General features: G+C 44.1%; 1 protein-coding gene across 1 annotated transcript in view; it reads left to right on the top strand.

Moving 5' to 3' along the window:
* Window positions 1-27,867, top strand: part of MAGI2 (membrane associated guanylate kinase, WW and PDZ domain containing 2) — a gene marked incomplete in the record, with an annotated part of 526,586 nt that overhangs the window by 498,679 nt on the left and 40 nt on the right. The window contains 1 exon segment of the mRNA XM_087722353.1: window positions 25,405-27,867. This exon segment is cut by the window's right edge and continues 40 nt beyond it. Coding sequence (XP_087578479.1) covers window positions 25,405-26,180 — 776 coding nt within the window.

Genomic DNA, 27,867 nt, shown 5'->3' with positions numbered 1-27,867 from the left:
GATAGATAGATAGATAGATAGATGATAGATAGATAGATGATAGATAGATAGATAGATAGATAGATAGATAGATAGATAGATAGATAGATAGATGATAGATAGATAGATAGATAGATAGATAGATAGATAGATGATAGATAGATAGATAGATAGATAGATAGATAGATGATAGATAGATAGATAGATAGATAGATAGATAGATAGATAGATAGATAGATAGATGATAGAGAGAGAGAGAGAGAGAGAGAGATAGTGATAGTGATAGGTAGGTAGGTAGGTAGGTAGGTAGATGATAGATAGATGATGATAGATAGATAGATAGATAGATAGATGATAGATAGATAGATGATAGATAGATAGATAGATAGATAGATAGATAGATAGATAGATAGATAGATAGATAGATAGATAGATGATAGATAGATAGATGTATAGGTGTAGACATAGACATAGACATAGATATAGACACGTGGTGGCTCAGTGGCTAAAATGTTGAGCTTGTCCATCAGAAAAGTCAATTATAGATAGGTAGGTAGGTGGATAGATAGATAGATAGATAGATAGATAGATAGATAGATAGATAGATAGATGAAAGATAGATAGATAGATAGATAGATAGATAGATAGATAGATAGATAGATAGATAGATGAGAAAGTGAGAGAGATGGAGTAAGATAGATGATAGAGCAACAGCAATAACACCTAGACTTATATACCCCTTCATAGTGTTTCACAGCCCTCTCTAAGAGGTTTATAGAGTCAGCCTCTTGTCCCCCAACAATCTGGGTCCTCATTTTACCCACCTCGGAAGGATGGAAGGCTGAGTGAACCTCAAGCCCGTCTGGATCGAACACCTGGCCGTGGGCAGTGAGTCAGCCTGCGATACTGTTTCCCCCCCCCCTCTTTGTGTTGATGCCTGTGAAAGCAAGCGCCAGAACCCTTCTGCGTTTACAGACACACCTTCCCTGATCAGCTAAGGAATAGCTGGTGGAGCCGAATCCCACTACAGTGATGCCTGCCCTTGTTCTTTGGAGAGGAGCCATGTCCTTTGTCTCAGCGCGAGGACAAGAGAGTCACTTTTACGCATGGATAATCTAAGCAGCTCCAACCAGCAGACTGGCTAAATATAAACTCTATGGAGGGACTGTGTCAATATTGCCATTTCCTCCCCCTCTTTTACAGATCAATTCCTTCGGTAATTAGGAAATCATTTTAAAAACCCACAAAGGAGCTCGGGCAAATAAAAAAGGACTGTTGGTTTAGCAGCTTCTATTTACGTTGCTGTTTGAACTGTCGAAACAGACGTTCTCCGCACATCAATTGCATGGATGGCCAGATTCCGACGTGCTCACCAACTCCAGCAGCCTTATCCTGAGACGCATTCCGAGAAGACACAGATTTCATAAGCATGGAGCCATGAGGGCCAACGTATGGCCCACAGAGTCCCTCGCTGTGGGCGCACACGCCATCACCAGCTGGGCTCCGTTTTTCCGCCGTTCCGGTGCGCAGGAAAACAGCTGGCTGGATACATGCACGCACCGGAAACCCGAAGGCCAAGGGGCCAGTGTGCATGCTAATCTTCGTGTTCTTGGCGCTTCGGCGCATGAGCTGGCTTTGTGTGCCAGGCAACACCAAGCAAGATCTCCTGGTATCTAGGGTGATGCCTTAGCCATTCACCCAACTTAGCTGAGGAGGACAACACTTAGTGTAAACTAAGTGTAAACACTTAGTTTACACTAAGCATATGGCTATGGCAATAGCCCTTATATACCGCTTTACAGTGCTTTTACAGCCCTCTCTAAGCGGTTTACAGAGTCGCCATGTTGCCCCAGCAATCTGGGTCCTCATTTTACCCACCTCGGAAGGGATGGAAGGCTGAGTTAACCTTGAGGTGGTGAGAATCGAACTGCTGGCAGTCAGCAGAATTAGCCTACTACTGCGTTCTTAATGAGATCCATACGATCCTTTAAAACAAAAAAAACCCCACCTGGTGAATATTTGAATTAAGCATTGTGATAGATGATAGATTAGATAGATGATAGATGATAGATAGATAGATGATAGATAGATAGATGATAGATAGATAGATAGATAGATAGAGAGAGAGAGAGAGAGAGAGAGAGAGAGAGAGAGAGAGAGAGAGAGATTATAGGTATAGGTATAGGTATAGGTATAGGTACAGGTACAGGTACAGGTACAGGTACAGGTACAGGTACAGGTACAGGTAGGTAGGTAGGTAGGTAGGTAGGTAGGTAGGTAGGTAGATAGATAGATAGATAGATAGATAGATAGATAGATAGATAGATAGATAGATAGATAGATAGATAGATGATAGATAGATAGATAGATAGATAGATAGATAGATGATAGATAGATGATATAGATAGATAGATAGATAGATAGATAGATAGATAGATAGATAGATAGGTAGGTAGGTAGGTAGGTAGGTAGGTAGGTAGGTAGGTAGGTAGGTAGGTAGGTAGGTAGGTAGATAGATAGATAGATAGATAGACAGACAGACAGACAGACAGACAGACAGACAGACAGACAGACAGACAGACAGAGGTATAGACATAGATATAGATACGTGGTGGCTCAGTGGCTAAAATGTTGAGCTTGTCCATCAGAAAAGTCAATCATAGATAGGTAGGTAGGTGGATAGATAGATGATAGATAGATAGATGAGAAGGAGAGAGAGAGATGGAGTGAGATAGATGATAGGGCAACAGCAATAACACCTAGACTTATATATCGCTTCACAGTGCTTTTACAGCCCTCTCTAAGTGGTTTACAGAGTCAGCCTTTTGCCCCTAATAATCTGGGTCCTCATTTTACCCACCTTGGAAGGATGGAAGGCTGAATCAACCTGGAGCCGGTCAGGATCGAACACCTGGCCATCGGCAGAATTAGCCTACTACTGCACTCTTAATGAGATCCATACGATCATTTAAAACAAAAAGATAAAACCACCTGGTGAATATTTGAATTAAGCATTGTGATAGAAAGAGGTCACTTAATCTGAGTCCGTATCTCTTAATACACTAAAAGCATTGATCTTGGTAAAAAATAATAATAATAATAATAATGCTACCGTTTCTTAAACTTGTTGATTTTTCTTCCCTCCCTTGGTTTGTCTAGGATTTTGATTATTTTACTGTGGACTTGGAAAAGGGAGCCAAAGGGTTTGGATTCAGCATTCGTGGTGGGAGAGAATACAAAATGGACCTCTATGTCTTGAGATTGGCAGAAGACGGCCCAGCAATAAGAAACGGACGAATGAGGGTAAGGCGACTTCAAGGGGCAAATGCTAACAGATCACGGGCACTGAGCAAAATTAAGCTTCTCTCTCACTAAATAGGCCAGGGTAGAGTATCAAATGTCAGAGTTCCAAGTATCATGTAGAATTAAATCAGAGTCCAAGGCAAAATGATCCTTAAAGTTCCAATTTAATAAATCAGACATCTTAGCACATCTGTGTTATGAAATCCCAATTCTGGAAATTACATCAGAATCCCACCCAATTAAAAGTTCATGATCTTGTCCTCACACCCACAATCCATCACATGGTCCAATCTTCTTCTTCCACGCTGGCATCCACACCCAGCTTCTTCCGGTCAGGTGTAAAAGTGCAGAGACAAAAGATGACCTTGGCTTCTAGTAAAGAATGAAAACAATACATTCCACTATCCTACTCCTGTCTATTCCCCCCTCCCATCAACTATACTAATGAAACAGCATAATGAAATAAGAGAAAGTGTGGCAGGCCAAAATTCTAAAAGGAATATAATTACAGGCCTGACATCAATGCTGGTATTATAGATAAACATAAATAAACATTTCACAAATGTGTTCGAACAGTTGAAGGGATTAGAATTAAACTTTTAAAATTAAACTTCTTTTTTACTTTTTTAAGCATTTCATAACTAGTGGTCAAACTGGCACTTTAAAAAATGCTTTAAAAAGTTTTTTTTTAAAGTTCCGACGATCAGCTGCGTGACAATCAGCTGATCCGCCCAATCATCGGAACTTTTTTTCTTTACTTTTTAAAGTATTGTTAACTACCGCTTCTGGAAAACCGGTAGTTAAAAAATGCTTTAAAAAGTTTTTTTTTAAAATTGGTCATGTCCTCCCAGTCACATGACCCGCACACCCACCACCACCACCAATCCACGCTATTGCTATTGCTATTTGGCCACAACTGTTCTGAGAGTATCACTTCTGTATTTGGGTGTTCAGATCCCTAGTAACCAAGATAGGGGCTGATCAATTTGGGGGAATTATGTTTTATAATTGAAGGAATGTCTAGTTTAATGAAGAGGGGATGTGGTGGTTCAAGGGCTAAGATGCTGAGCTTGTCGATCAGAAAGCTTGGCAGTTCGGCGGTTCGAATCCCTAGCACTGCGTAATGGAGTGAGCTCCCATTACTTGTCCCAGCTACTGCCAACCTACTTTGAAAGCATGTAAAAATGCAAGTAGAAAAATAGGGACCACCTTTGGTGGGAAGGTAACAGCGTTCCGTGCGCCTTCAGCATTTAGTCATGCCGTCCACATGACCATGGAGACGTCTTCGGACAGCGCTGGCTCTTCGGCTTAGAAACAGAGATGAGCACTGCCCCCTAGAGTCAGGAACAACTAGCACATATATGCGAGGGGAACCTTTACTTTTTTATCTTTAGTCCAATTGAAAAGAAGGACTAAGGGTGACATGATAGGAGTCTTCTTATATCTCAGGGGCTGCCACAAAGAAGAGGGAGTCAAGCTATTCTCCAAAGCACCTGAGGGCAGGACAAGAAGCTATGGGTAGAAACTCATCAAGGAGAGAAGCAACCTAGGAGAAATTTCCTGACAGTTAGAACAATTAATCAATGGAATAGCAATAGCAATAGCAGTAGACTTATATACCGCTTCATAGGCCTTTCAGCCCTCTCTAAGCGGTTTACAGAGAGTCAGCATATTGCCCCCAACAATCTGGGTCCTCATTTTACCCACCTCGGAAGGATGGAAGGCTGAGTCAACCCTGAGCCGGTGAGATTTGAACCGCTGAACTGCTGATCTAGCAGTAGCCTGCAGTGCTGCATTTAACCACTGCGCCACCTCGGCTCTGATTGCCTTCAGAATGATTTGCCTTCAGAAGTTATGGGTGCCCCATCATTGGAAGTTTTTAAGAATCGATTGGACAGCCATTTGTCTGGAACGGTATATGGTCTCCTGCTTGAGCAGAGGGTTGGACTAGAAGACCTCCAAGTTCCCTTACAACTCTGTTATATTAAGCCTTAACTTTTATTGCCAGCCATTTCTTATCTTATCCCATCTTTTGATAGTTTGGACCTCCGAGGTCTCCCTTGCAAACTCTGTTATTCTATTATAACTAAACAAAAAAATAATTAGCGCACTAAATGTTAATTAGGCATTCACTCTAGGTTCCAGTAATTTTTGTTAAGGTTTCGTATGGGCTGCATTCTGAATTTAAAGCGGAATTTCTTTCTCATCATCTTAGCTCCAGTTGCCAAGTATTTGGTCCTTGTTTTTAATTCTAAAGCATTCGGAGGACATGACACTAAATCTCTACTGCATTCTTCTTTAGCCACTTTTAATAAAACAGGGATTCGTTTTTGATGGCTTGGAAACCTAAAACTCTAGTAACATAATGTATTAAATTGCAGGAAGACAGATGTGAAATAATAGATAAAGTAGAACGTGTTTTCTTGAGGGTACTTGAATTGATTTCCGCTACATATTTTATTTTATCTTAATAAGAAACAAATGGGGGGCTCTATTATGTAGCCTATTTTCAAAACAATTCAGCTCTCATAGTTAAAGAAACGTTAACAGGAAGGAAAGGACTTTTTTTTCTTTTTACACTTATGATTAATTTTATCTTTTAAAACCTGCAAGTCAGCTCTTCATAATTCATGGAAAATAACCTCCAAAAAAAGAAACGCCAGGCTATTAATCTCCGCTTTAATCAGATCGAATTCAACTTTTTTTAAAAAAAATATATGATAATGTTAAATTTATGAGGTTAAGTCTGAATTATCTATAAGAGTACATACATTGTTTTTTTTTCTCTCTCCTCTGCGGAATGAATTAGCATAGCTTATTTGGTACGTTATGCAAACATTTATGGAATATGTATTTGAAGAAAATTGCGAGTCGTAAAATAAAGAGCCATCAAGAATCGTGATGTAAGCCTTCTGTCAACAGAAGACTGTAGATCAAAAGGCATATTGTTTTATCCTTTTACATAATTGAGACGGCCCAGCTAAAGATATATATATATTGGTGCCTTACAATTTCAAGAGCATTCACTTGATTCAGGACCAATCGGATGACGGAGTCACCCAGATTTATTTAAAATGAAGTCAACCATTTCTCTAGACTATGCAGAATGAGAGGACAGCTTAACCTCCTGGGGCTGTGGGGGCTTCATCACTGGAGGCTTTCAAAAAGAGACTGGACGGCCATTTATCTGAAATCGTGAAGGCCAGGGGTATCCAACTCAATTGCACTGAGAGCTGCATCAGGGCTGAAGTTGACCTCAGGGGGCCGGGCGGGCATGGCCGACTGGGTGGGTGTGGCCAGGTTGATGCCACTCCGCAAACTGCTAGCGGGTTTCCTCTTCACATTGGGTAGACCAGACCGAAACATCATGCTGGCCTGATGTTTCATAGGATAGGATAGGATAGGATAGGATAGGATAGGATAGGATAGGATAGGATAGGATAGGATAGGATAGGATAGGATAGGATAGGATAGGAAAGGGAGAATAGGATAAATGGGGTGGGGTGGGGTGGAATAGAATTAGAATAGGGTAGGGTAGGGTAGAATAGAATAGAATAGAATTAGAATAGAATTAGAATTAGAATGGAATAGAATAGAATTAGAATGGAATAGAATAGAATTAGAATGGAATAGAATAGAATAGAATAGAACAATGGAGTAGAATAGAATAGAACAATGAAGTAGAAAAGAATTAATAGAATAGAATAGGAATGGAATAGGAATAGGAATAGAACATAATAGAATGCAGGAGGATAGGATAGGATAGGATAGGATAGGATAGGATAGGATAGGATAGGATAGGATAGGATAGGATAGGATAGGATAATTGGGGTAGGGTAGGGTAGAATAGAATAGAATTAGAATAGAATAGAACACAATAGAATAGAACAATGAAATAGAGTAGAGTAGAGTAGAATAGAATAGAATAGAACAATGAAATAGAGTAGAGTAGAATAGAATAGAATAGAGTAGAATAGAATAATGGAATAGAACAATGGAATAGAACAATGGAATAGAATAGAACAATGAAGTAGAAAAGAATTAATAGAATAGAATACAGTAGAATAGAATAGAATAGAATAGAATAGGAATGGAATAGGAATAGGAATAGAACAGAATAGAACAGAATAGAACAGAATAGAACAGAATAGAACAGAATAGAACAGAATAGAACAGAATAGAACAGAATAGAACAGAATAGAACAGAATAGAACAGAATAGAACAGAATAGAACAGAATAGAACAGAATGCAGGAGGATGGACAGGATAGGATAGGACAAGATGATAAGATAAGGCGAGGTAAGGTAAGATGAGATGAGATAACCTTTGTCGTCACTTTTTTCTGTGAACACACTGGCACCATTAAAAAAATGAAATTCTGATGCCCACTCTCAAAAGAATATCAATATATAACCGGAAAAAAGAATCTTGAGAGTTAACAAGGTTGGAACTATTGGTACAAAGCTACTCCAGATTTTATGTGTTCGGCTTCAGCTACCACAAAGCCGCCTCCCAGAAGGTAAGAAAGAAAACCGATCATGGAGAGGCTATGTAACGTCCCTGACAATCCTGGTCAAACATCTTGGATAGAAGGAAGTGAATTTCCAATCATCTTTTTTGCTGTCCTCACCACTGTTTTCCTATCCAAAACAGTAACAATTAATGCATTTCCCATCTCATCATGGCAGAGTAGCAAAACTTTCAGGGAAGTAGTGTTAGAGGTGGGTCATAAAACCTATGCTAAGTTAACCCTGAGAAGGTAACTTATGACTAGTTTTAGTTATGATGCTGGATGTGAGCAGAGAACGCCACAAGTTCGCATGCGGTATCTTTCCGTCAGCAGGAAGGATGGGGAAGGAAAAGATAACCAAACAATTTGTCTAGAAACAACAATCCACATTTAGAAAGACGGTGTCATTTTTTTTGTTGCCAGGCAATTAGTCTCTTCCAGGAGCTTTAATTATGGAAGTGCATTAAGTTGGCAGACAATGGTACCCCGGTGCACAATCAGAGGCTATTTTGATCATTAAAAGTTGCCACTTAACAAAGGCTGAAAGCCCATGCATATAATTATGTTTCGTTCTGACCTGGCAGGGAAAATAGTCCACCTGGAATGAATTTTCTTGATTGACCGAACTTTGCGCATTCAGGAATGACATGTGACATCCTTGGTTTAAACAAAGCTCGTATAATTGTTTTGAAACCTCAGAGGTAAACCAGGGACATCCGACTGAAAATATTTACTGGGATGCGAAAAATCACCGGTCTGTTTTTGTCCTCTCAAGCCTATTGGAAAGACAGATTTTTATTTATTATTATTTAGGGCAGAAGAGAAGCAAACTATACCGTATTTTTTGAAGTATAAGACGCACTGGAGTATAAGACGCACCAAGATTTTGAAGAGGAAAATTTTTAAAAAAAGGTTTTTGCATTCTGCAGACCTCCCAAAAAAGGCCCGCTTTTTGCCAAAAACGGGCCCATTTTTTTTTCCAAAAAAGGGGCATGAATAGCCTTTAGGAGGCTTGTAGAGTGCTCCTGGGGGGTGGGGCCTCCTAAAAGAAGCAAAAAACGGCCCATTTTTGTCAAACAAAAGGGCATGCATAGCCTTTAGGAGGCTTATACAGTACTCCTGGGGGCCTAGGGGCAAAATTAAGCAAAAAAATGGCCAATATTTTGCTCATTTCTGCCCTCCCCAACCCCCAGGAGCACTCTGTAAGCCTCCTAAAGGCTATGCACAGCCATTTTTGCAAAGGGAGCGGGGTTTTGGGAGACCAAAAATGCTGTATTCAGTGTATAAAACGCACCCAGATTTTCAGTCTCTTTTTTGAGGGGAAAAAGGTGCGTCTTATACTCTAAAACATACGGCATACACAGTCCAAGTCACTTTTTTCGGCGTCGTTGTAACTTTCATTAGTCACTAAGTGAATTGTTGTAAGTCGAGGACTGCTTGCCGTCATCATCAGAAAGACCAGGAGGAGAAGATAGACATTCCTGAGATCTGACTGTAGATCCGTCCTTCGTTAAACAGGAGGTCGAAAGTCCAGATTTATCGAACGGAGTAGTGTGTGAATTGATCGCCGTGATGCTCCCGTGTGAAGCGTTGTGTCTACAAGGTGTAATTTGGTCCCCTTATTTTTTCCAACCCGGCAGGTGGGAGATCAGATTATTGAAATCAACGGGGAAACTACGAGAGACATGACCCACACCAGAGCAATAGAACTCATCAAATCCGGTGGACGAAGAGTACGGTTGTTACTAAAACGTGGAACCGGGCAGGTCCCAGAATATGGTGGGTTTCCACTTCTTTTATTATGGCTGTCGTTGTGGTGGGGGTGGAGGTTGTCGATTTAGTGGCCCTTACCTTTCACACTACCTGCATTGTGTTTGGCGTAACATGGAAGTAACACTGAAAAAAAAAGGGGGAGATGTTTGTTTGTGTAGTGGAGTTTCCTCTTTGTCTCCGTCCTGAAGGAACGTTCCAGAAAGACGTAGTCCTTCTAGAACATTCTTTCATCCCCTGAGGGGAAAAAAAATTATATGGATGTGGTAGAAGAAAGATCCATTTGTAACCCCACTGACGTCTGGACCCAACTCCTATCCACCCTACTCCCTATAGTATACATCGCTACAGGTAGTCCTCAACGACCAACATGTCTATTGCTGAGACCATTGTTAAGTGAGTTTTGGCCCGTTTTACGCCCTTTCTGGCCCCAGTTAAGTGAATCACTGCAATAGTTAATTTAACACGGTTGTTAAGTGAATCCTGCTTGTCAGAAGGTCGCAAAAGGGGATCACACGACCCCTGGACAGTGAAACGGTCATAAATGTGAGCTAAGCATCCAAATTTTGATCATGTGACCATGAGGATGCCATAATGGTCGTAAGTGTGAAAAACGGGTATAAGTTACTTTTTTCAATGCTGTTATAATGGTCACTAAAAAGTGATTGTAATTTGAGGATTACATATACTATTATATCAGACTGGTGCAATATTATTCTTGCTGACATGTTTCCGTACATGAAGTTTGGCCAAATAAATACAATTACAAGGCCTCTCAATTGGACACTCCTGCCTACCAAATTGCCATGAAATACAACATTGCAGAGGATTAACAGATTAACAAGAGTTGGAAGGGTCCTTGTAGGTCATCTAGTCCCACCCACCCCCACCCAAGCAGGAGACCCTACACCCGTGATGTTGAACCTGTGGCACCCGTGCATGTGGGCACACGTGCCTTCACCAGCTGCCCTTCTGGTTTTCAGCATGTCTTCACAGCAGGGGTGGGTTTCTCGCCCCGTTCCAACCGGTTCGGTTGGAACGGGGGCGGCGGCGTCCTCGTGCACGCGCGCTGTGCGCGCATGCGTACTAGCGTCTGCGCGATGCTCTAGCTGCTCCTGGACGATCGCGCAGGTGCTGTATGCATCCTGCGCATGCGTGGAAGCGCAGAACTCGTCAAAACCGGGTAAGGACCATGGGCGGGTGGGCGCACCCTTCGCCGTTCCCGGAAGTTACTTACTTCTGAGTTCGGCGACCAACCGGTTCGCAGGGACCGCCGCGAACCGGTTGAAACCCACCCCTGCTTCACAGGTGCCGGAGTGCCAGAAGCCAGCTTGAAAATGGCCCCCCAAAACAGCCTGAAAAACGGACGGAAACTGGTTCAAAAAACAGCCCAGGAAACAGCCAAAAAACAGGCAGGTTTTTGGCCATCTCCAGGTGGTTTTTCAGCCCTTTTCAGGCCAAAATTGGCCTCAAATTAACCTGAAAATGGCCCCAAAATGGCTCCCAAAACAGCATGAAAAAGGAATGAAACTGGCTCAAAAAACAGCCCAGGAAACAGCCAAAAAACAGGAAGGTTTTTGGCCATTTCCAGGTGGTTTTTCAGCCTTTTTCCAGACCAAAAATGGCTTCAAATTAACCTGAAAATGGCCCAAAAATGTCCCCCAAAACAGCCTGAAAGAGACCTGAAACTGGATCAAAAAACAGCCTGAAAACAGCTCAGAAAACAGCAAAAAACCCAGGTGGTTTTTTTTGGCCTTTTTTCAGGCCAAAATTGGCCTCAAATCAGCCTGAAAATGGCCTGGAAACAGCCTGAAACTGGATTTAAAAAATGACCTGAAAGGAGCCCGGAAAATGGCAAAAAAACCACACCATTTTTAGGGCATTTTCAGGCAGGTTTCTGGCCGTTTTTAGATGGATTTTCGGCCGTTTTCGGGCCCGTTTCTCGGGCCAAAATTGGCCTGAAATCAGCATAAAATCAGCCTGAAAATGGCCTGAAAACAGCCCCCAAAACTGCCAAAAAAACAGGCATGTGCATATATTGCCTATAAATTTATTTGGGGGGGGGGGCGGTTAATTGGTTCCTGACATAACTCCTTTCTACAATCAAATATCTTGAGAATGTTTTCATCCGCAGAGGTTTCCACAATGTCTATTTTATTTCTCTTTCGATGCTTGTTTTTGGAACTTGCTAGATTTTTCCCCTCTTATTTTTGTTGGTTTTTCTTTCCCGAGAGATTTCTTAGAAAAAATATTTGGTTTTAATTGCTCTGGCTTTTAATGGGAAGGGGAGTAGGAATACACCTTTATAAAGAAAACGAGATTGGGGCACGGTATGCTGTTATCCCGATATAGAACCCTTTGGAAATGTTTCGTGTTGATCTTGAACGCCTAAAATGCAGAAAGAAAGAAAAAATATTCATTTGGAACCTGTCGTTTTTTCTGTGGTGTGACGCATGGAATAATGTCAGTTTCTCCTTCTGTGTGTTAATCTGTGCATGCTAAAATGTTAATCGTTGGTCTTGTTTTGTCCTGTTTCAAGGAATAAGGGCAGATATTTTTTTTTTCCAGAGGGAAATTTTAAGGAAAAAAGCTTATTGCTTTGGATAAAATTTCACATTTTCAAATAGCTTTCTTGCAATCGTTAACTCGCAGAAAGAAAAGAAGTAGATTGTGAATACAGACTCTCCTTGACTTACGACCACATCCGAGTCTAACATTTCTGTTGCTACGTGAGACGTTAAGTGACTTTTTTCTTGCAAAAAGTGAGTTAATGAGTTAAGCTGTCCATCTCTCTATTCCAAAATACCCTAATTAAAAAGGCTCTTAGGAGGTTGTTAAATGAGGAACACGGTTTTTAAGTGAACCTGGCCTCCCCGCTGATTTTGCTTGTCAGAAGATAACAAATCTTAAATTATGGCAAAACTCACTTAATAAATGTTTCACTTAGCAATGGAAATTTTGGTCGTACGTTGAGGACTTCCTGTACATAGAAATCCTCTTTTAAACCTCCATTATATCCCAGTAGGTTAAAAACAGATGTCTACATAAACGACAGCTAAAAAGCTTTAAGAAGCGTATTTTGTTCCTGGTAGCATTAACCAGGGACTGAGGTAATTCAAACAAGATTTTATTTTGGTGGTATTTTTCTTCTGATGAGTTTGTTTTATAAAAAAAAAGAGATGCACAGTTGTGTGCAAAGAACAGTGACATGAAAACTTCCACAATAATTTGCATTTTTATGTGACCGCTGTCTCGGTGGCTACTTAAGAAAGAAGCAACAGAATTAAGGGTAAACACATAGATGAGTTAAGCTGTCCATCTCTCTATTCCAAAATACCCTAATTAAAAAGGCTCTTAGGACTGATGAGATTTAAAAAAAAAAACAGAAAGTAATCCGAGTTTATTATTATACCATTGTTCAACAAAACAATAACATGCATTCATCTGAGTTTATTACATTACAGAAAGGGAGAAGAGAATCAGAAGGAATGAAGTCATTAAAAACTCATTCAAGCACAGAGAAAGGGAGAGACAGAGAGACAGAGACAGAGAAAAACAGAGAGAGACAGAGACAGAGAGAGACAGAGAGAGAAAAAGAGAGAGAGAAAGACAGAGAGAGAGAGAGAGAAAGACAGAGAGAGAAAAGAGAGAGAGAGACAGGGAGAGAGAAAGACAGAGAGAAAAAGACAGAGAGAGAAAGACAGAGACAGAGAGAGACAGACAGACAGAGAGAGAGAAAGACAGAGAGAGAAAAAGAGTGAGAGAGAGACAGAGAGACAGAGAGACACACAGAGAGAGAAAGACAGAGAGAAAAAGACAGAGAAAGAGAGAGAGAGAAAGAAAGACAGAGAGAGAGAAAGACAGAGAAAAAAGAGTGAGACAGAGAGACACACAGAGAGAGAAAGACAGAGAGAAAAAGACAGACAGAGAGAGAGAGAGAAAGAAAGACAGAGAGAGAAAGATGGAGAGAGACAGAGAGAGAGAGAGAAAGACAGAGACAGAGGGAGGCAGGGGGAGGCAGAGACAGAGAGACACACAGAGAGAGAAAGACAGAGAGAAAAAGACAGAGAGAAAGAGAGAGAGAGAAAGAGAGAGAGAGAAAGACAGAGAGAGAGAAAGACGGAGAGAGACAGAGAGAGAGAGAAAGACAGAGACAGAGGGAGGCAGGGGGAGACAGAGACACAGAGAGAGAAAGACACAGAGAGAGACACAGAGACAGAGAAAAAGACAGAGACAGAGAGACAGAGAAAGACAGAGAGAGAAAGAGAGAGACAGAGAGACAGAGAAAGACAGAGAGAGAAAGAGAGACAGACAGAGAAAGAGAGAGAGAAAGACACACAGAGAGAGACAGAGAGAGAGACAGAAAGTGACACAGAAAGAGAGAGAGAGAGAGACAGAGTCAGACAGACAGGCAGGCAGACAAGATAGTCAGGGAAAGAAATGCATTTGAAGTCCACACATAATTGCCTCAAGTGTTCAAAGCAGGATTAAGAATACTAATATCTGTCGAGAAGTGTGGGAATCCCTAGTGGGTTGGGTTGCTCTTTGTTTCTATAAAATGACATTTAGATGGAGTTTTAAAAGGCAGTATATTGTGCCACAAGGAAAACAAACTTGACAGGCTGCCATGAAAAGAAGTATTAAAAAAGGGTCCCTCGGAAAGTCAAATTCTCCGTGACAATAAACATTAGAATCCCTGTTCTAGTCAAGAAAGGCCATCTCTTCCACCGGCTCCAATTTCGAAGGAACTAAACAGGCAAAACTGAGGAATTAAAAGTCATTTGATGTGGGCTTTTCCGTGTCAAGATACAAGGACTGAGCTGGCCACGAGAAAAGCTTCTGGTATTCAAAATTCAGCAAACGAAGATGCTCGTGAAGCCCATGAACCTCAAAAGAGGTGAAATATAGATTCCATCGAGAGCAGTTAATCTTCCAGAGATCTAAAATAGCTGGTAAGATCTCAAATAGCCATAAGAAACTAGGAAGATTATCGTTCGAAATTCTGATTAGATAAAACACCACCCAGAGCAAACAAAGAGCACAGTCACCATGTGCTTTACTGCCCAACTAAATACTGTAACAGGAAACAGGAAACTCTATTAGAACAAAAGAACGTAGATAGGTCATAGATCCAAATTCGTAAATACTGCCATCTGTTGGCCGAATACTACTGTAGTTGCTGCATAGAAATAAATCTCAACAATAAATCCCAACAATTATCCATGGTTATCCGTTTGCAATCATGGGGCAGAAAGGATCTGAACATTCTCCTGTCTACAGGTAGTCCTCGTCTTACAACAGTTCATTTAGTGACCGTTCAAAGTTACAACAGCAGTGGGGGGGGAAAGTGACGTGATGTAGGTTTTTCACGCTTGTGACCGTGGGTTCCCACGGTCACGCGATCAAAATTCAGGCGCTTGGCAACGGACTCGTATTTACGGCGGTTGAAGTGTTCCCGGGGTCATGTGAAACCCTCCCCCACCCTTTTCTGGGAGAAGCAAAGTCCGTGGAAAAAAACAAATTCACTTAACAACCGAATCGCTGATGTAAGTCGAGGACTGCCTGTATATATATATATCTGTCTCTGAAATGTGTCTGCAATTCTCTTTCTTTTTATTAATCGCCTGCATGCCTCTGTATTAGAAAAAAAAAGTTGGCTTTTGCTTATAAATGTCTCTTCTAATCATGCAAAGCTGTTTTGTTGTAAATAATAATTGATTAATAATAATAATAATAATAATTGATTAATAATGTCTTGATGTTACTGCTTCTCTTAATTCTAATGATTGGTCCTAGGCTGTTCCTCCCCTTCCTTTAGGAACGTTATCTTCCAGTCTCTCCATGTGCATGAAAAGTGACAAGCATGGCTCCCCATATTTCTACTTACTGGGCCACCCTAAAGATACGGTGTGTAATCTCTGCCATTTGTTAATATACTTTGACAGATTTCTCTTTCGCTTTCTTTAATGGAGCTTTTGTCCGTTTGCTCGTAACATGTATGATGCCTCCTCTAATAGTAGATATTGCTCTAAAACGTGAAAATATAAGACTAACAGAGTTGGAAGGGGCCTTGGAGGTCTTCTAGTCCAACCCCCTGCCCCTCGCTGCTCAAGCAAGGGACCTTATACCAGGGGTGTCAAACTCTAGGCCTGGGGCCCAGATCCGGCCCACCGGGCCACCCTGGAAACAAGAAAGGTTCAGCCTGCAGTGCCTCCATCAGTGAACACAAAACTCAGGAGGATCAGGAAGGAAGGAAGGAAGGAAGGAAGGAAGGAAGGAAGGAAGGAAGGAAGGAAGGAAGGAAGGAGGAGGAGGAGGAAAGGAAGGAAGGAAGGAAGGAGAAAGGAAGGAAGGAAAAAAGGAAGGAAGGAGAAAGGAAGGAAGGAAGGAAGGAAGGAGGAGGAGGAGGAGGAGGAGGAAAGGAAGGAAGGAAGGAGAAAGGAAGGAAGGAAAAAAGGAAGGAAGGAGAAAGGAAGGAAGGAAGGAAGGAAGGAAGGAAGGAAGGAAGGAAGGAAGGAAGGAAGGAGATTATGAGAGGGAGGGAGAATCTGAAGGAAGTCCTACCTTAGCACTTGGCCACCACAGGTGCCGCCAAGACGTGTGATCAATCTGGCCACGCCCACCCTGGCTACACCCACCCCACTCACACGCACCCCACCCATGCCCCCCATGCCCCGCTGAGGTCAAACACAAACCTGATGAAATTGAGTTTGACACCCCTGCCTTATACCAGGTCAGACAAACAGAAGTCCAATCTATTCTTCAAAACCTCCAGTGTTGGAGCATCCATAACATAAGTAGGCACCCTTATACCAAGGGGTTTCAAACTCAAGACCCCCAGGCAGGATCCGGCCTGTGATATGGTCAGACCAGCCCGCGTGGCGGTCCTGAAAATGGTAAGGAGCTGGCCCGCATTGCTTCAGCCAGACCCACACCATCCCGGCAGGCATATCCTGCACACAGGAGGTGCCAGGATGGCAGGGGTAGGGCCCGCGCATGCATGCATCAAGTGTGCGCCCACCAACTCTTCCCCCCACCATTGGCCCATTGGAGGACAATTGGAATTCTGATCCAGGCCGCAAAAATATCAAGTTTGACACCCCTGCCTTATACTACTCTGGACAAATGGCTGTTCACTTTCTTCTTCAAAGTCTCCAATGTTAGAGCTCCCGGAATGTCTAGAGGCAAGTGGTTCCACTGGTCAATTGTTCTCACTGTCAGGAAATTTCTCCTTAGTTCTAGGTGGCTTCTCTCCTTCATTAGTTTCCACCCATTGCTTCTTGTTCTACCCTCAGGTGCCTTGGAGAATAGCTTGACTCCCTCTTCTTTGAGGCAACCCTTGAGATATTAGAAGACTGCTATCATGTCTCCCCTGGTCCTTCTTTTCATCATCTTGTTCTGCCTCCAAGCGCTTTGGAGAATAGGTGGGAGGTTTGGGCACAGAATTTGCAATAAATTGATTGAACCCCTAGTTTTCTAGCAGACTTTTCATTACCCAAACTAGGTAACATCATCAGTGCTAAGAGGAGGAGGAGAGGAAGAAGACTACTGTGGGGTCCTTGGTGCTCTCTGAGCTGGGTTGTTTTCTAGCAAACGTTTCATTAGCCAAACTATTGTATTTTTCGGAGTATAAGATGCACCTTTCCCCCCCCCCCAAAAAAAGAGGATGAAAATCTGGGTGCGTCTTATTTTGGCCTACCAAAATCCCGCCCCCTTTGCAAAAATGGCTGTACATAGGCTTTAGGAGGCTTCCAGGGTGCTCCTGTGGGCTGAGGAGGGCAAAATCAAGCAAAAAAACAGACCGTTTTTGCTCGTTTTTGCCCCAGGAGCACTCTACAAGCCTCCCAAAGCCTCTAAATGGCCCTCCCCCTCTTTTTGCAAAAAAAAACAAGGCAAGCAGAGGGTTTGGGAGCCCTGCTGAGTGCAAACACTTTTTCTAAAAAAAAAAAACCTCTTCAAAATCATAGTGCATCTTATACTCCTAAAGATACGGTAGATGACAGCATCAGTTTTAGCCCATCGTCACCTCTAGCACTGATGATGTTACCTAGTTTGGGTAATGAAACGTCTGCAAGAAAACAGCCAAGCTTAGGGAACACGGAGGACACCTCAAGAAACACCTATTACTGTCAACCGGCAAAGCATCCCTGTCCTGCTCTCGAGTTGCCATGAGAAGGAGGGTGGGGTGGGAAACCGATGAAACGTCAGGGTTTTCAGCGATCCTGCTGTCTTCATTTTCTTCTGTATCCTTCAGCCTAAAATAGCCTGTCTACCTTGGTTCATATAATGCTCAAGGTTATAATTTGGATCAGATGCCACGGTAGGGTTCCCAGGATGAAATAACGCTCCATCGTTTTTCCCACGTGGCTCTAAAGAAAGAAGCTTGTTTTTGGCCTGACTTGGGACCACGAGGGCGATGAAAATTTCCATTGCCGAGCAAGGCGTGTTGTTAAGTGAATCGTGCCCCCCCCCCTTTTATGGCCTTTTTTTGGCCAAGGTTGTTAAGCGAATCAGTGCAGTTGTTAAGCGAATCAGGCTGATGATAGGTGGATCTGGCTTCCTCCCCTTGATTTTGTTGGCCAGGAGCCAGCTAAAATGTGTGATACGGTTTAGACACGACGTTTGTATGTGAACCAGGGTTATTGACTTCAAATTATTACAGAAAATATAGTGTGTGTGTGTGTGTGTGTGTGTGTGGGTGTGGGTGTGTACACACACACACACACGCACACAACCAGAGAGAATAACAGAATTGGAAGAAATCTCCAGCTCCAACGGCTCCTGCTGGGCCACAACGATGTGCAAGTGCAGAAGTGTCACGCATGCAAGCACATGCAAAGCAGTAGCGCTGGGATTTGCAACCCACCTCTGGTGTGTGTGTGTGTGTGTGTGTGTGTGTGTTTCACACCTGGTACCGGCTTCTTCTCATTCTCATTTTTGAAGCTTCTCTCTTTCCTCCACTAAAACGTTCTAATTTAAACAAAGGATAATTTTTTTTTAAAAAAAACAACACCTGGATAATTTAAACCCAGGAAGCTAGTTGGGTGCCCCAATGAAAGCTAGAAACCTGGAGGCCATGAGTTCTAATCTTACCCAGGGGTTACCCAACCAGTTCGCTCCAACGATCAAGTGCGCCCGCCCGCCCGCCCACCCTGCACTTTACCTACCTGTTCTGATCCCCTTCCGTACGGTGAATCACACCGAAACAAGGTTACTGTTAGCCAATGTATTCACAGTAATTACTCACAGACAAGACTTTGGCAGCAACCCAGACTCCCACAGATAAGAAATACACACAAGAGCTTCTCCAGCTTTAGTAAAACGGTTGTGTCCTGCAAAAGGTCTCCTCCCAAAGTCTCTTCTTATATACTGTCTTGGGAGGAGCCTAATCACAACCACCTGGGCCCGATTATCTTCTAAGTCTCTGTAATTGCTTCCGGCGCTTATCTGCCTGTCTTTGCCTGGCGTCCGGGACCAACTCCCTTAGCTCCTCCCCACTGCTCCAGGGCCTGATGTCATGGGCACACCCCCTTTGGCTTTCACCGCTGCTCCATGCCTCAGGCGCCTCCTGGTGGCCAACCAGCCTCTCTGGTCCCTGCTCGGAATCTGAACCCAGGGTCCTCCACATCCTCCAGAGCCGACTCATAGGGCCCCTCACTGTCGGAGTCTGTTTGCAGCTCCAACGGCTCCTGCTGAGCCACCTATATCTTCTCAGCTCTGCTGTACAGCGCAGTGGAGCTGCCACAATGCTCCACAAGGGGGCTCCCTCTGGTACGCGGGAAAATCCAACATTAGAAATTACGATTGGTCTGGGTATTTTCCCAAGGGTGAAATGCTACGGGTTCGGGCCAGTTCGCCCGAACTGGTAGTAAAAAATACTTTTAAAAGCTTTTTTAAAAAAACGGTTCAACGATCGCACGCCACACATTGCACATCTGAGCTTTGGAACTTTTTTTTTTTTTTACTACAGGTTCTCCAGAAATGTGGTGGGGGAGGGTCCATTTTTGCCCCCAGCAGGTTTCCCTGAGGCCTGCTAGGCCAAAAACGGTGGGTGGAGTGTGCTGAGAAAGAAAGAAGAAAGAAAGAAAGAGAGAGAGAGAGAGAGAGAAAGAAAGAAAGAAAGAAAGAAAGAGGAAGGAAGGAAGGAAGGAAGGAAGGAAGGAGAAAGAAAGAAAGAAAGAAAGAAAGAAAGAAAGAAAGAAAGAAAGAAAGAAAGAAAGAAAGAAAGGGAGGGGGAGGGAGGGAGGGAGGGGAAAAGGAGAGGAAGGGAGGACTACAAACTTGGCATTAGAAGCAGCTTCAGGGGATAATCCAGGGCTGGAAGGTACCTGGAGGTCATCTAGTCCAACCCTGCTCCAGCAGGACATTGTTAAAGTGAGCTTCTGTCTTTTGACCCCCCAGTTACATGACTACATAGCCGCACCCACCAAGTCACGTGACCCCACCCTGGCAAGCCACGCCCACTGAGCCACACGCACAGAACCGGTAGTTAAAAAAAATAGATTTCACCACTGCATTTTCCCCCTATATAAATAGATCCTCGGGCAATGTTGCGTTATCAAGGTGGCGCAGTGGTTAAATGCAGCACTGCAGGCTACTGCTAGATCAGCAGGTCAGCGGTTCAAATCTCACCGGCTCAGGGTTGACTCAGCCTTCCATCCTTCCGAGGTGGGTAAAATGAGGACCCAGATTGTTGGGGGCAATATGCTGACTCTGTAAACCGCTTAGAGAGGGCTGAAAGCCCTATGAAGCGGTATATAAGTCTACTGCTATTGCTATTGCTATTGCTATTATCACCTAGTCATGAATAAAGATAGCACGATGAGGACTAGTTGATTTTTGCTGGTTGCCTTTCATTGAACAAGCAACATTGCTGACTGTTAAACAACTCAAGCCGAAGGGGGTTTAATGATATCTCTGTTCCCGTTTCCAAAGGGCAGTGCGAAAGAGGAAAAGAGGAAGTAATCATAATTTCTCCAGGTGGCCTAGACGTACTCCGTCAAACCAACAAACCCTCTTTGTCTCCCTTGCCATCTCCTTCCATTTGCAAATTTTCTCCCTGTCCAGAAGTTATTGGCTTGAATGAAATGTGTATGGCTTAAGGGAGACACGAAAGGACCATCAAAGGCCAATGAACCAAACCTGCAATTATAATTTTTTTAAAAAACTAGCTCGGAGTGTGTAAATCAGGATAAATTATGGCAAGGGTATCAAACCCGGGGGCCGTATTCAACCCATGGGGTACTTCGATCTGGAAACAGTGAGGGACTCGCCCGCAGTGCCTCTTCCAGCAAAAACGGGTCGCGTACAACTCTCCCGAGCTCCATTTTCGCTGGCAGAGGGTTGCAAGAAGCCATCGTGGCTGAAAATGGAGCTCGGGAGAGTTGCTGGCAAAGTGTTCATGCCACCACTTGCACCCCTGACATGAGTGATGTTGAGCTGGCCACGCCTACCCTGCCTCCCCCCCCCAAAAAAAATCAAACACAATCTTGATGTGGCCCTCAATGAAATCGAGTTTGACACCCCTGATCTATGGTGTTCAAGGTGCTGCAAATATTTATTTATATTTCCAATATCTTACCCACCCAGAGGATTGAAACAGAGGGGCTCATGTTTCAGTCCTGGATGCTGCCTTTCTTACAACTGAGATCGTGGGCTCCATTCTGTCGCATAATGGTTAACCCGCCGTCTTGCTTTATAACCGTCCGATGATCCGAGCTACGCAGTGAGGCCAACTTTCTGACCTTCCTCCTTAAGAATTCACTACAATGCCCACCATTTTTATGTTGTGTTGCATTGCGGGTTACAAATTGGCCTAGGGAAAGGAACGATCTAATTCATCTTTTACGAATAAAGGCCAAAAATCGTGTCCCGGGATAATGCTGTACGATCCAATCTGGGTCCGTCACCGGGACCAGGGGTTTTATCTTCTGAGTTTTCAGACCCGTGCTGGAGCTCATCCTTAGGGAATTTCTCTCTACTGGAATATGAGCTTTGGGTTATTCTCTGAGTTGCATTTATGTCGTGCCTTCCTGTTCTGAGCCCCCTCGTCCCACACCAACACACTCTCCGAGCCAAAGATAAGTTACGGCAGTTAATTAACAGACAGACAGGTCCTGGGCAGCAAACCGGCACAGCCAAGCTTGGGCAGCAATCCAGCACAGATAAGGCTTGGCAGCAATCCAGCCTGCCAAGCTCACCATAATGTTCTCCGACATTAGTTCCTGCATTGACTTCTGCAAGAGGGGCGTGAGCACAAGCAGTCCTTTTATAGTCTGGAGAGGAGCCTAATGACCACCAGCTGAGTGCAATTACCTCCTGTAACTGCACAACTGTTCCTGACGCCTATTAGCTCTTCGGTGCCGGGCATCCAGGAACAACTCACTGCTGACCTCAGGCTCACACTCCCTTGTCTCCTCCCCACTGGTCCAAGGCTCAGGCGCCTCCTGGTGGCCAACCAGCCTCTCTGTGCCCTGCTCAGAGTTGGAACCCTGTCCAGGGTCCTCCACATCCTCCAGAGCTGACTCATAGGGCCCCTCGCTGTCGGAGTCTGGCGGCAGCTCCAACGGCTCCTACTGGGCCACAATACCTTCCTATTCATTGATTGGTCTATTGATGGCTGGCAATTAGCTGTTGCTTCCTGGTGCTGCCAAACCAGAAGTGGGTTCCTGTTGTGGCTCGGTAGGAGCCTTTGGAGCTGCTATCAGTGAGTGGTTTCAGGATGCTCCCGGGAGAAGATAACAAGCAGCTGGGGCTCGTTAAGGCTCTCCTCCTGTGGATAAAAGACTTATGGTGCCACGCCTTAGTTGCAGAAGTCAATGTCATTCGTCGTTCATTTGTTCGTGAGTTCAGTTCTGTTCCAGTTCAAGTTGGTGTTTATGATTCAGAGGCACTTGGATAAGTGATTTGCTTTCTGAAAACCTGGTTTGCTGTAAGAGTTTTGTTTTGGCATTTGCTGTGTAACTTTTTGCCAGAGACTTTATCTATGTTTATTTTGGGCTCGTAGCCAGCTTGAGCCGGGACTGATAAAGATATTTCCTTTGAAGTTCTGTCTGGCTGTCGTTTGTGAACGAGCAAAGAGGGGGGTCAGAACAGGTTCCTACCAGTTTGGAGCAGTTCAACCGAGTAGATAGTAACTAGTCCTGCCATGCCCTGGTTTTATCGGTGGCGCCATAGGCACTGCCATCTTGTTTTTTGCTTCTGTGCGTGCGCAGAAGCCATGTTTCAGTACTGCACATGCAGTACACGCATGGCGCGCATCAAGCAAACCAGCAGTGGAAGCAGCCGTAACCCACTCCTGATAAGCTGGAGGTAAATCAGCACTCCTGTTGATTGACAAGGGGGCCCATTTCCCAGGCTTCAATCACTTCCCCAGCTATCTTTTTTTTTTTGCAAGGATGCTAATAACATTTTCTAGATTTGTACAAAGCAGGGGTGAAATGCTACCAGTTTGCCTGAACCGGTGGTAAAAAAATGCTACCAGTTCAGGCGAACTGGTATTTCCAACAATCAGCTGGGAACAATCAGCTGTGATGCATGATATATATTAGCTAGAATCATCGGATTTCCTGCTTTGTAGCTAATCTAAATTGTGTGACACAGCGGATTTATCTCTCCCCCCACCCCACGCTGTTCTACTTACCTTTGCAGACTTGGAAGGCTTCAAAATGTTCCTTTTTTAGCGCTGTGCACGCGAGGCAGCAGACTCAACGAACCGGTAGCAGACTTCAGAGGATTTCACTGCCAGTACAAAGATAGCTGCGGAAATGATTAAACCTTGGAAAATGGTCCCCTTGTCAGTCAACAGGAGTGCTGAATTGCCACCACCCTATCAAATACTTAGGAACTGAGGCAGTGGTGGGTTTCAAAAATTGTTCGAACCTACTCTGTGGGTGTGGCCTCCTTTGTGGGAGTGGCATGCCACCCATGTGACCGGATGGGAGTGGCTTGCTGCCCATGTGACCGGATATGAAGATGCCGACGACACTTGTCAGAACCACCTTAAATTACCTCACACACAGCACTGGCATGCATAAGAATAGGATGTAAACTTGTTTTGTAAAAGCCATCTTTGGTTTGCGTTAAAACAACTTCAACACACGCAATGTTCTGATTGCACCACAAACGCAGTAGTCATCCTTACCTTTCTCAGAGACTCTGAGTTTAATAAATATGAGCATGATAGTGTAGAATAGTCATATCCAAGGACCAGTGGTGGGTTTCAAAAAAATTTGGAACCTCTTCTGTAGGTGTGGCCCGCTTTCCGGGTCCACTGGTGGAACCTCTTCTAACCGGTTTGGTAGATTTGACGAACCGGTTCTACCGAATAGGTGCGAACCGGTAGGAACCCACCTCTGAACTGAGGGCTTGGCACCACCAGGAAACAATAGCCAATAGCCAGCCATCAACACACCAACCCACCCAATAGAAATGACCACATAAATATGACTCCCAGAATAGCCCGAAGCACATATAGCAGTAGAGAGAAGTTCCCCAATGAGGGGCTCCAACACATCTGAAAGCTCGGAAGAGTAAACCTCTGGTCCGGGTGACCAACCGAGATTCAATTTGGCAATAATGTTTTCCTTGGGTGGGCCAAGCCCCTTCCAAAAGATAGCCAGGGGACAGATATGATTGGCCCAAAAGATGAAAGCCAAGCATTTCTCTCCTCCTCCTCCTCCTCCTCCTCCTCCTCCTCCTCCTCCTCCTCCTCCTCCTCTTCTTCTTCTTCTTCTTCTTCTTCTTCTTCTTCTTCTTCTTCTTCTCCTCCTCCTCCTCCTCCTCCTCCTTCTCCTTCTCCCACTCCTCCCTTATTCTATTCTATTGCCTATTCCTATTCCTCTTCTCTTCTCAAAAACCTTCAGTGAAGCATCCACATTCTCCTTCTTCTCCTCCTTCTCCTCCTCCTCCCTCCTCCCTTATTCTATTCTATTCTATTCTATTGCCTATTCCTCTTCTCTTCTCAAAAACCTCCAGTGATGGAGCACCCTTCTTCTTCTTCTTCTTCTTCTTCTTCTTCTTCTTCTTCTTCTTCTTCTTCTTCTTCTTCTTCTTCTTCTCCTTCTTCTTCTTCTTCTCCTCCTCCTCCTCCTTCTCCCACTCCTCCCTTATTCTATTCTATTGCCTATTCCTCTTCTCTTCTCAAAAACCTTCAGTGAAGCACCCACATTCTCCTTCTCCTTCTTCTCCTCCTCCTCCCTCCTCCCTTATTCTATTCTATTGCCTATTCCTCTTCTCTTCTCTAAAACCTCCAGTGACCCTCCTCCTCCTCCTCCTTCTTCTCCTCCCTCCTCCCTTATTCTATTCTATTGCCTATTCCTATTCCTCTTCTCAAAAACCTTCAGTGATGAAGCACCCACATTCTCCTTCTCCTCCTCCTTCTCCTCCTCTCCCCCCTCCCTTTATTCTATTCTATTCTATTGCCTATTTCTCTTCTCTTCTCAAAAATCTCCAGTGATGGAGAACCCTCCTCCTCCTCCTTCTTCCTCCTCCTCTCCTCCTCCTCCTCCTCTCCTCCTCCTCCTCTTCCTCTTCCTCCTCCTCCTTCTTCCTCCTCCTCCTCCTCCTTTAGAGTCAATGATCCACCATGGCTAACTTTTGTGAGTGGGGGGGGAACCACTCCGTGTTGAGAGATGTAGCTCTAGAAGAGCAAGGCATTGCCTTACCTCGGTTGGGATTTCTATTGACGTGACTTCACTTAATTGCTGTGTCTCCTCCCTCCTTTTCACCAAGCTTTTGAAAACGACGGAGGCGGCTTCCTGTTGAACCGTCGCTAAGTGTTGTAATGAATACTCAACAGGGGGGGATTTTGGAACTAACCTTGTTTCTCTTCGTTCAAACAGACGAACCAAACTCCTGGAGGGCCCCCGCTGCCACCTCCCCAGGTCTGTCGGAAATAACTCTTTCCCCCGATGACATTGTCCTGCCATTATCTTCATCGCATCTAGCCCAACCCTCTGACCCTTCCTGCCAGATAAGCCCAGACTCAGCTTGGGATATCAAGAGGGAACATCACGTCAACAAGCCAAAGGAGTTTCCGGTCAACGGCCACAGGAAGAAAAGGTTAGGCGAACAGACGGAGCGGCCTGCCAGTCCCAAGAAGGTAGATAGGTCAAAACACGAAGAGGTATGGCGGAAAACGAGCTCGGAAGGCAAGAGTACGGAGAGCGGGAGGCCGTTGCCGGAAACTAAGGCAGGAGGACTCAACCCAATGGCCGAGGATGGTGTCAGAGGACATGGATGTGCTGGAACCAATGAGGAATGGGTTGGGAGATCCAAGAGCAAACGAGGAGGATCCCTTGGAGGAAAGGATCCTTACGTCACGGTGGCGGCGGAGAAGAAGTCAACCGAGCACGTCAAGTTGGATTCCATTGGTGCTACCAAGGCGTATAGTAGCAATAGTTGCAGCTCCCACGGAAGTGACGTGGATCACAGCCTGAAAGAACCCGAGAGGAAGCCCGGCGAATTCCCACGGAAGGGACACGCCCACCCCATCCCGACCCACAACCCCAACCCTACCGCTCGGAAGGCAACGGTCTCTCCGGGGCCATGGAAAATCCCTGGCTCCGATAAGTTACCCGGGATCTTAAAATCCACCCCTTCTGCCATGAGCAGATAAGCCATCCGCGACTGCTGCCTTCTCGCGGTCCGCGGGGATGCAGAAACAAGCCCCTCTATTTCTGCCTCCCCCCCCTCCCCTCATTTTAATTTATTTTAACTCATCCGCTCGAAATGACGGGAAAAACAAAACGAAACGAAAAGCCGTTAACGTGTAACTCTGCGACAACATGCATAACATGCATCTGCGTCTTAATACGTTCGTGGAAGATAAGAGAGTATCTAAACGTGACCATGAAGTCCCCAGTTTCATTTTAGAGACTTTGGCAGCTACGGAAGAAACCAAAATTAATATGAAAGGGACGGTTGACCCCCCCCCATGCAGTGTAGCTTTACTCTTGACGTTTCCCACTGCATGAAGGCCTCGGGAATGACTTCTCTCTTCTTCTTTTTTCTTCTTTTTCCAATTCAGACTTTATATCGAGAAACTGGAAGAAGTTAGAGCAATCATAAACTGGAACATCGCCTTAAATAAAAACTGCACGGGGAAAGTTGAAAGTGGAAAAAAAAATAGAATATTTTATCTGAACTCAAATGTTGTAAATAAATAGTTCTCGGCATATCTAGACAGGGGTTGAAGCATTGACATTGTAAATCCATGCTATGTCTCTACTGTTAACACTTTTTGGGGGGAAATGAAAAAAAACAACAACAAGAGAACCAAATGTGTCCGATGTTAGTATCATAAATTCATGATGAGGCACCCTAGTGAGTTCGCTAAAGCAGAATCATTTTTTACGTCCATTTTGTGAGCCAACCATATTTCCGTACACGGAGAAATTAAGAATGGAATTACGTTCGGAAACCTGGGCTGAGATCAATTCCTCTCCCAGACAGGCCCCCACCTACAGAATTGGATCTCCAAATATCATCTAGGTCAGGGGTCTCCAACCTCCCCCCTCCCTCCTCCCCGGCCTGTTGACCGGAATCGGGCTGTGGTATGCCAGAAACCGGTCCATGCAAACCAGCAAAGTCCCATCTGTGGGATGCAGGCCACAGAAAAAACCCCACACACACCCCACATAAATGGTGGGGGGAATGGAACTGGTCCCTGGTGCCCAAAAGGTTGGGAGGGGGGCACTGGCCTAGGTTTCACAGAAGGGATCCTAAACTACAATTGCCAGAGGACCACGACGAGAGAGTGATTCTTGAAAAATAAAAAATAAAACAGATATATATTTTTTTCCTATCTGAAAAGCCTTGGTCTCCGGCAAGAACTCATCACTGTCTAAATACTAATTCAACTTTTTTTAAAAAATAGGCCCGCCTTTAGATTTTACTCCCCGTCGCACTTTAGAAAGTCTAAAAGTAGTTGTCCATGAAAGTCCTATTTTTTATGATGGCAACGCCGTGTTCCTTCCTTCCATAATCCTGCGTCTCTTTTTCACGTCTCCAGTGCCATAACGACGTTTCATTTGCACACCGATGAAGTGTTTGGCTTGTTCTCCAAGCTCTGTGAATCAGCCCTCTTAATTTCCGAAAGGTTTGCTATTTTTCTTTTTTTCCCCGAAGCAATAGGAACAAAAGCAACAGCACTCAGTAATAACTTTAATTTTTTTCTCCAGAAAAAAGGGTTATCAAACTTGAATATATATATATATATATATGTATAACCCCTGGTATGCCCAAATATGGGAGGGAGCATACTGCTTCCCTTTTCTGTCTATCGGCTCACTCTGGGAGCCATC

This window comes from Thamnophis sirtalis, unplaced genomic scaffold (assembly GCF_051295495.1).
Source record: "Thamnophis sirtalis isolate CommonGarterSnake01/CBP01778 unplaced genomic scaffold, rThaSir2_p1.2 scaffold_9, whole genome shotgun sequence".
NCBI classification, from domain to species: Eukaryota; Metazoa; Chordata; class Lepidosauria; order Squamata; family Natricidae; genus Thamnophis; species Thamnophis sirtalis.
The sequence above is the reverse complement of the archived record's forward strand: the minus strand, read 5'-3'. Positions and strand labels throughout refer to the sequence as shown.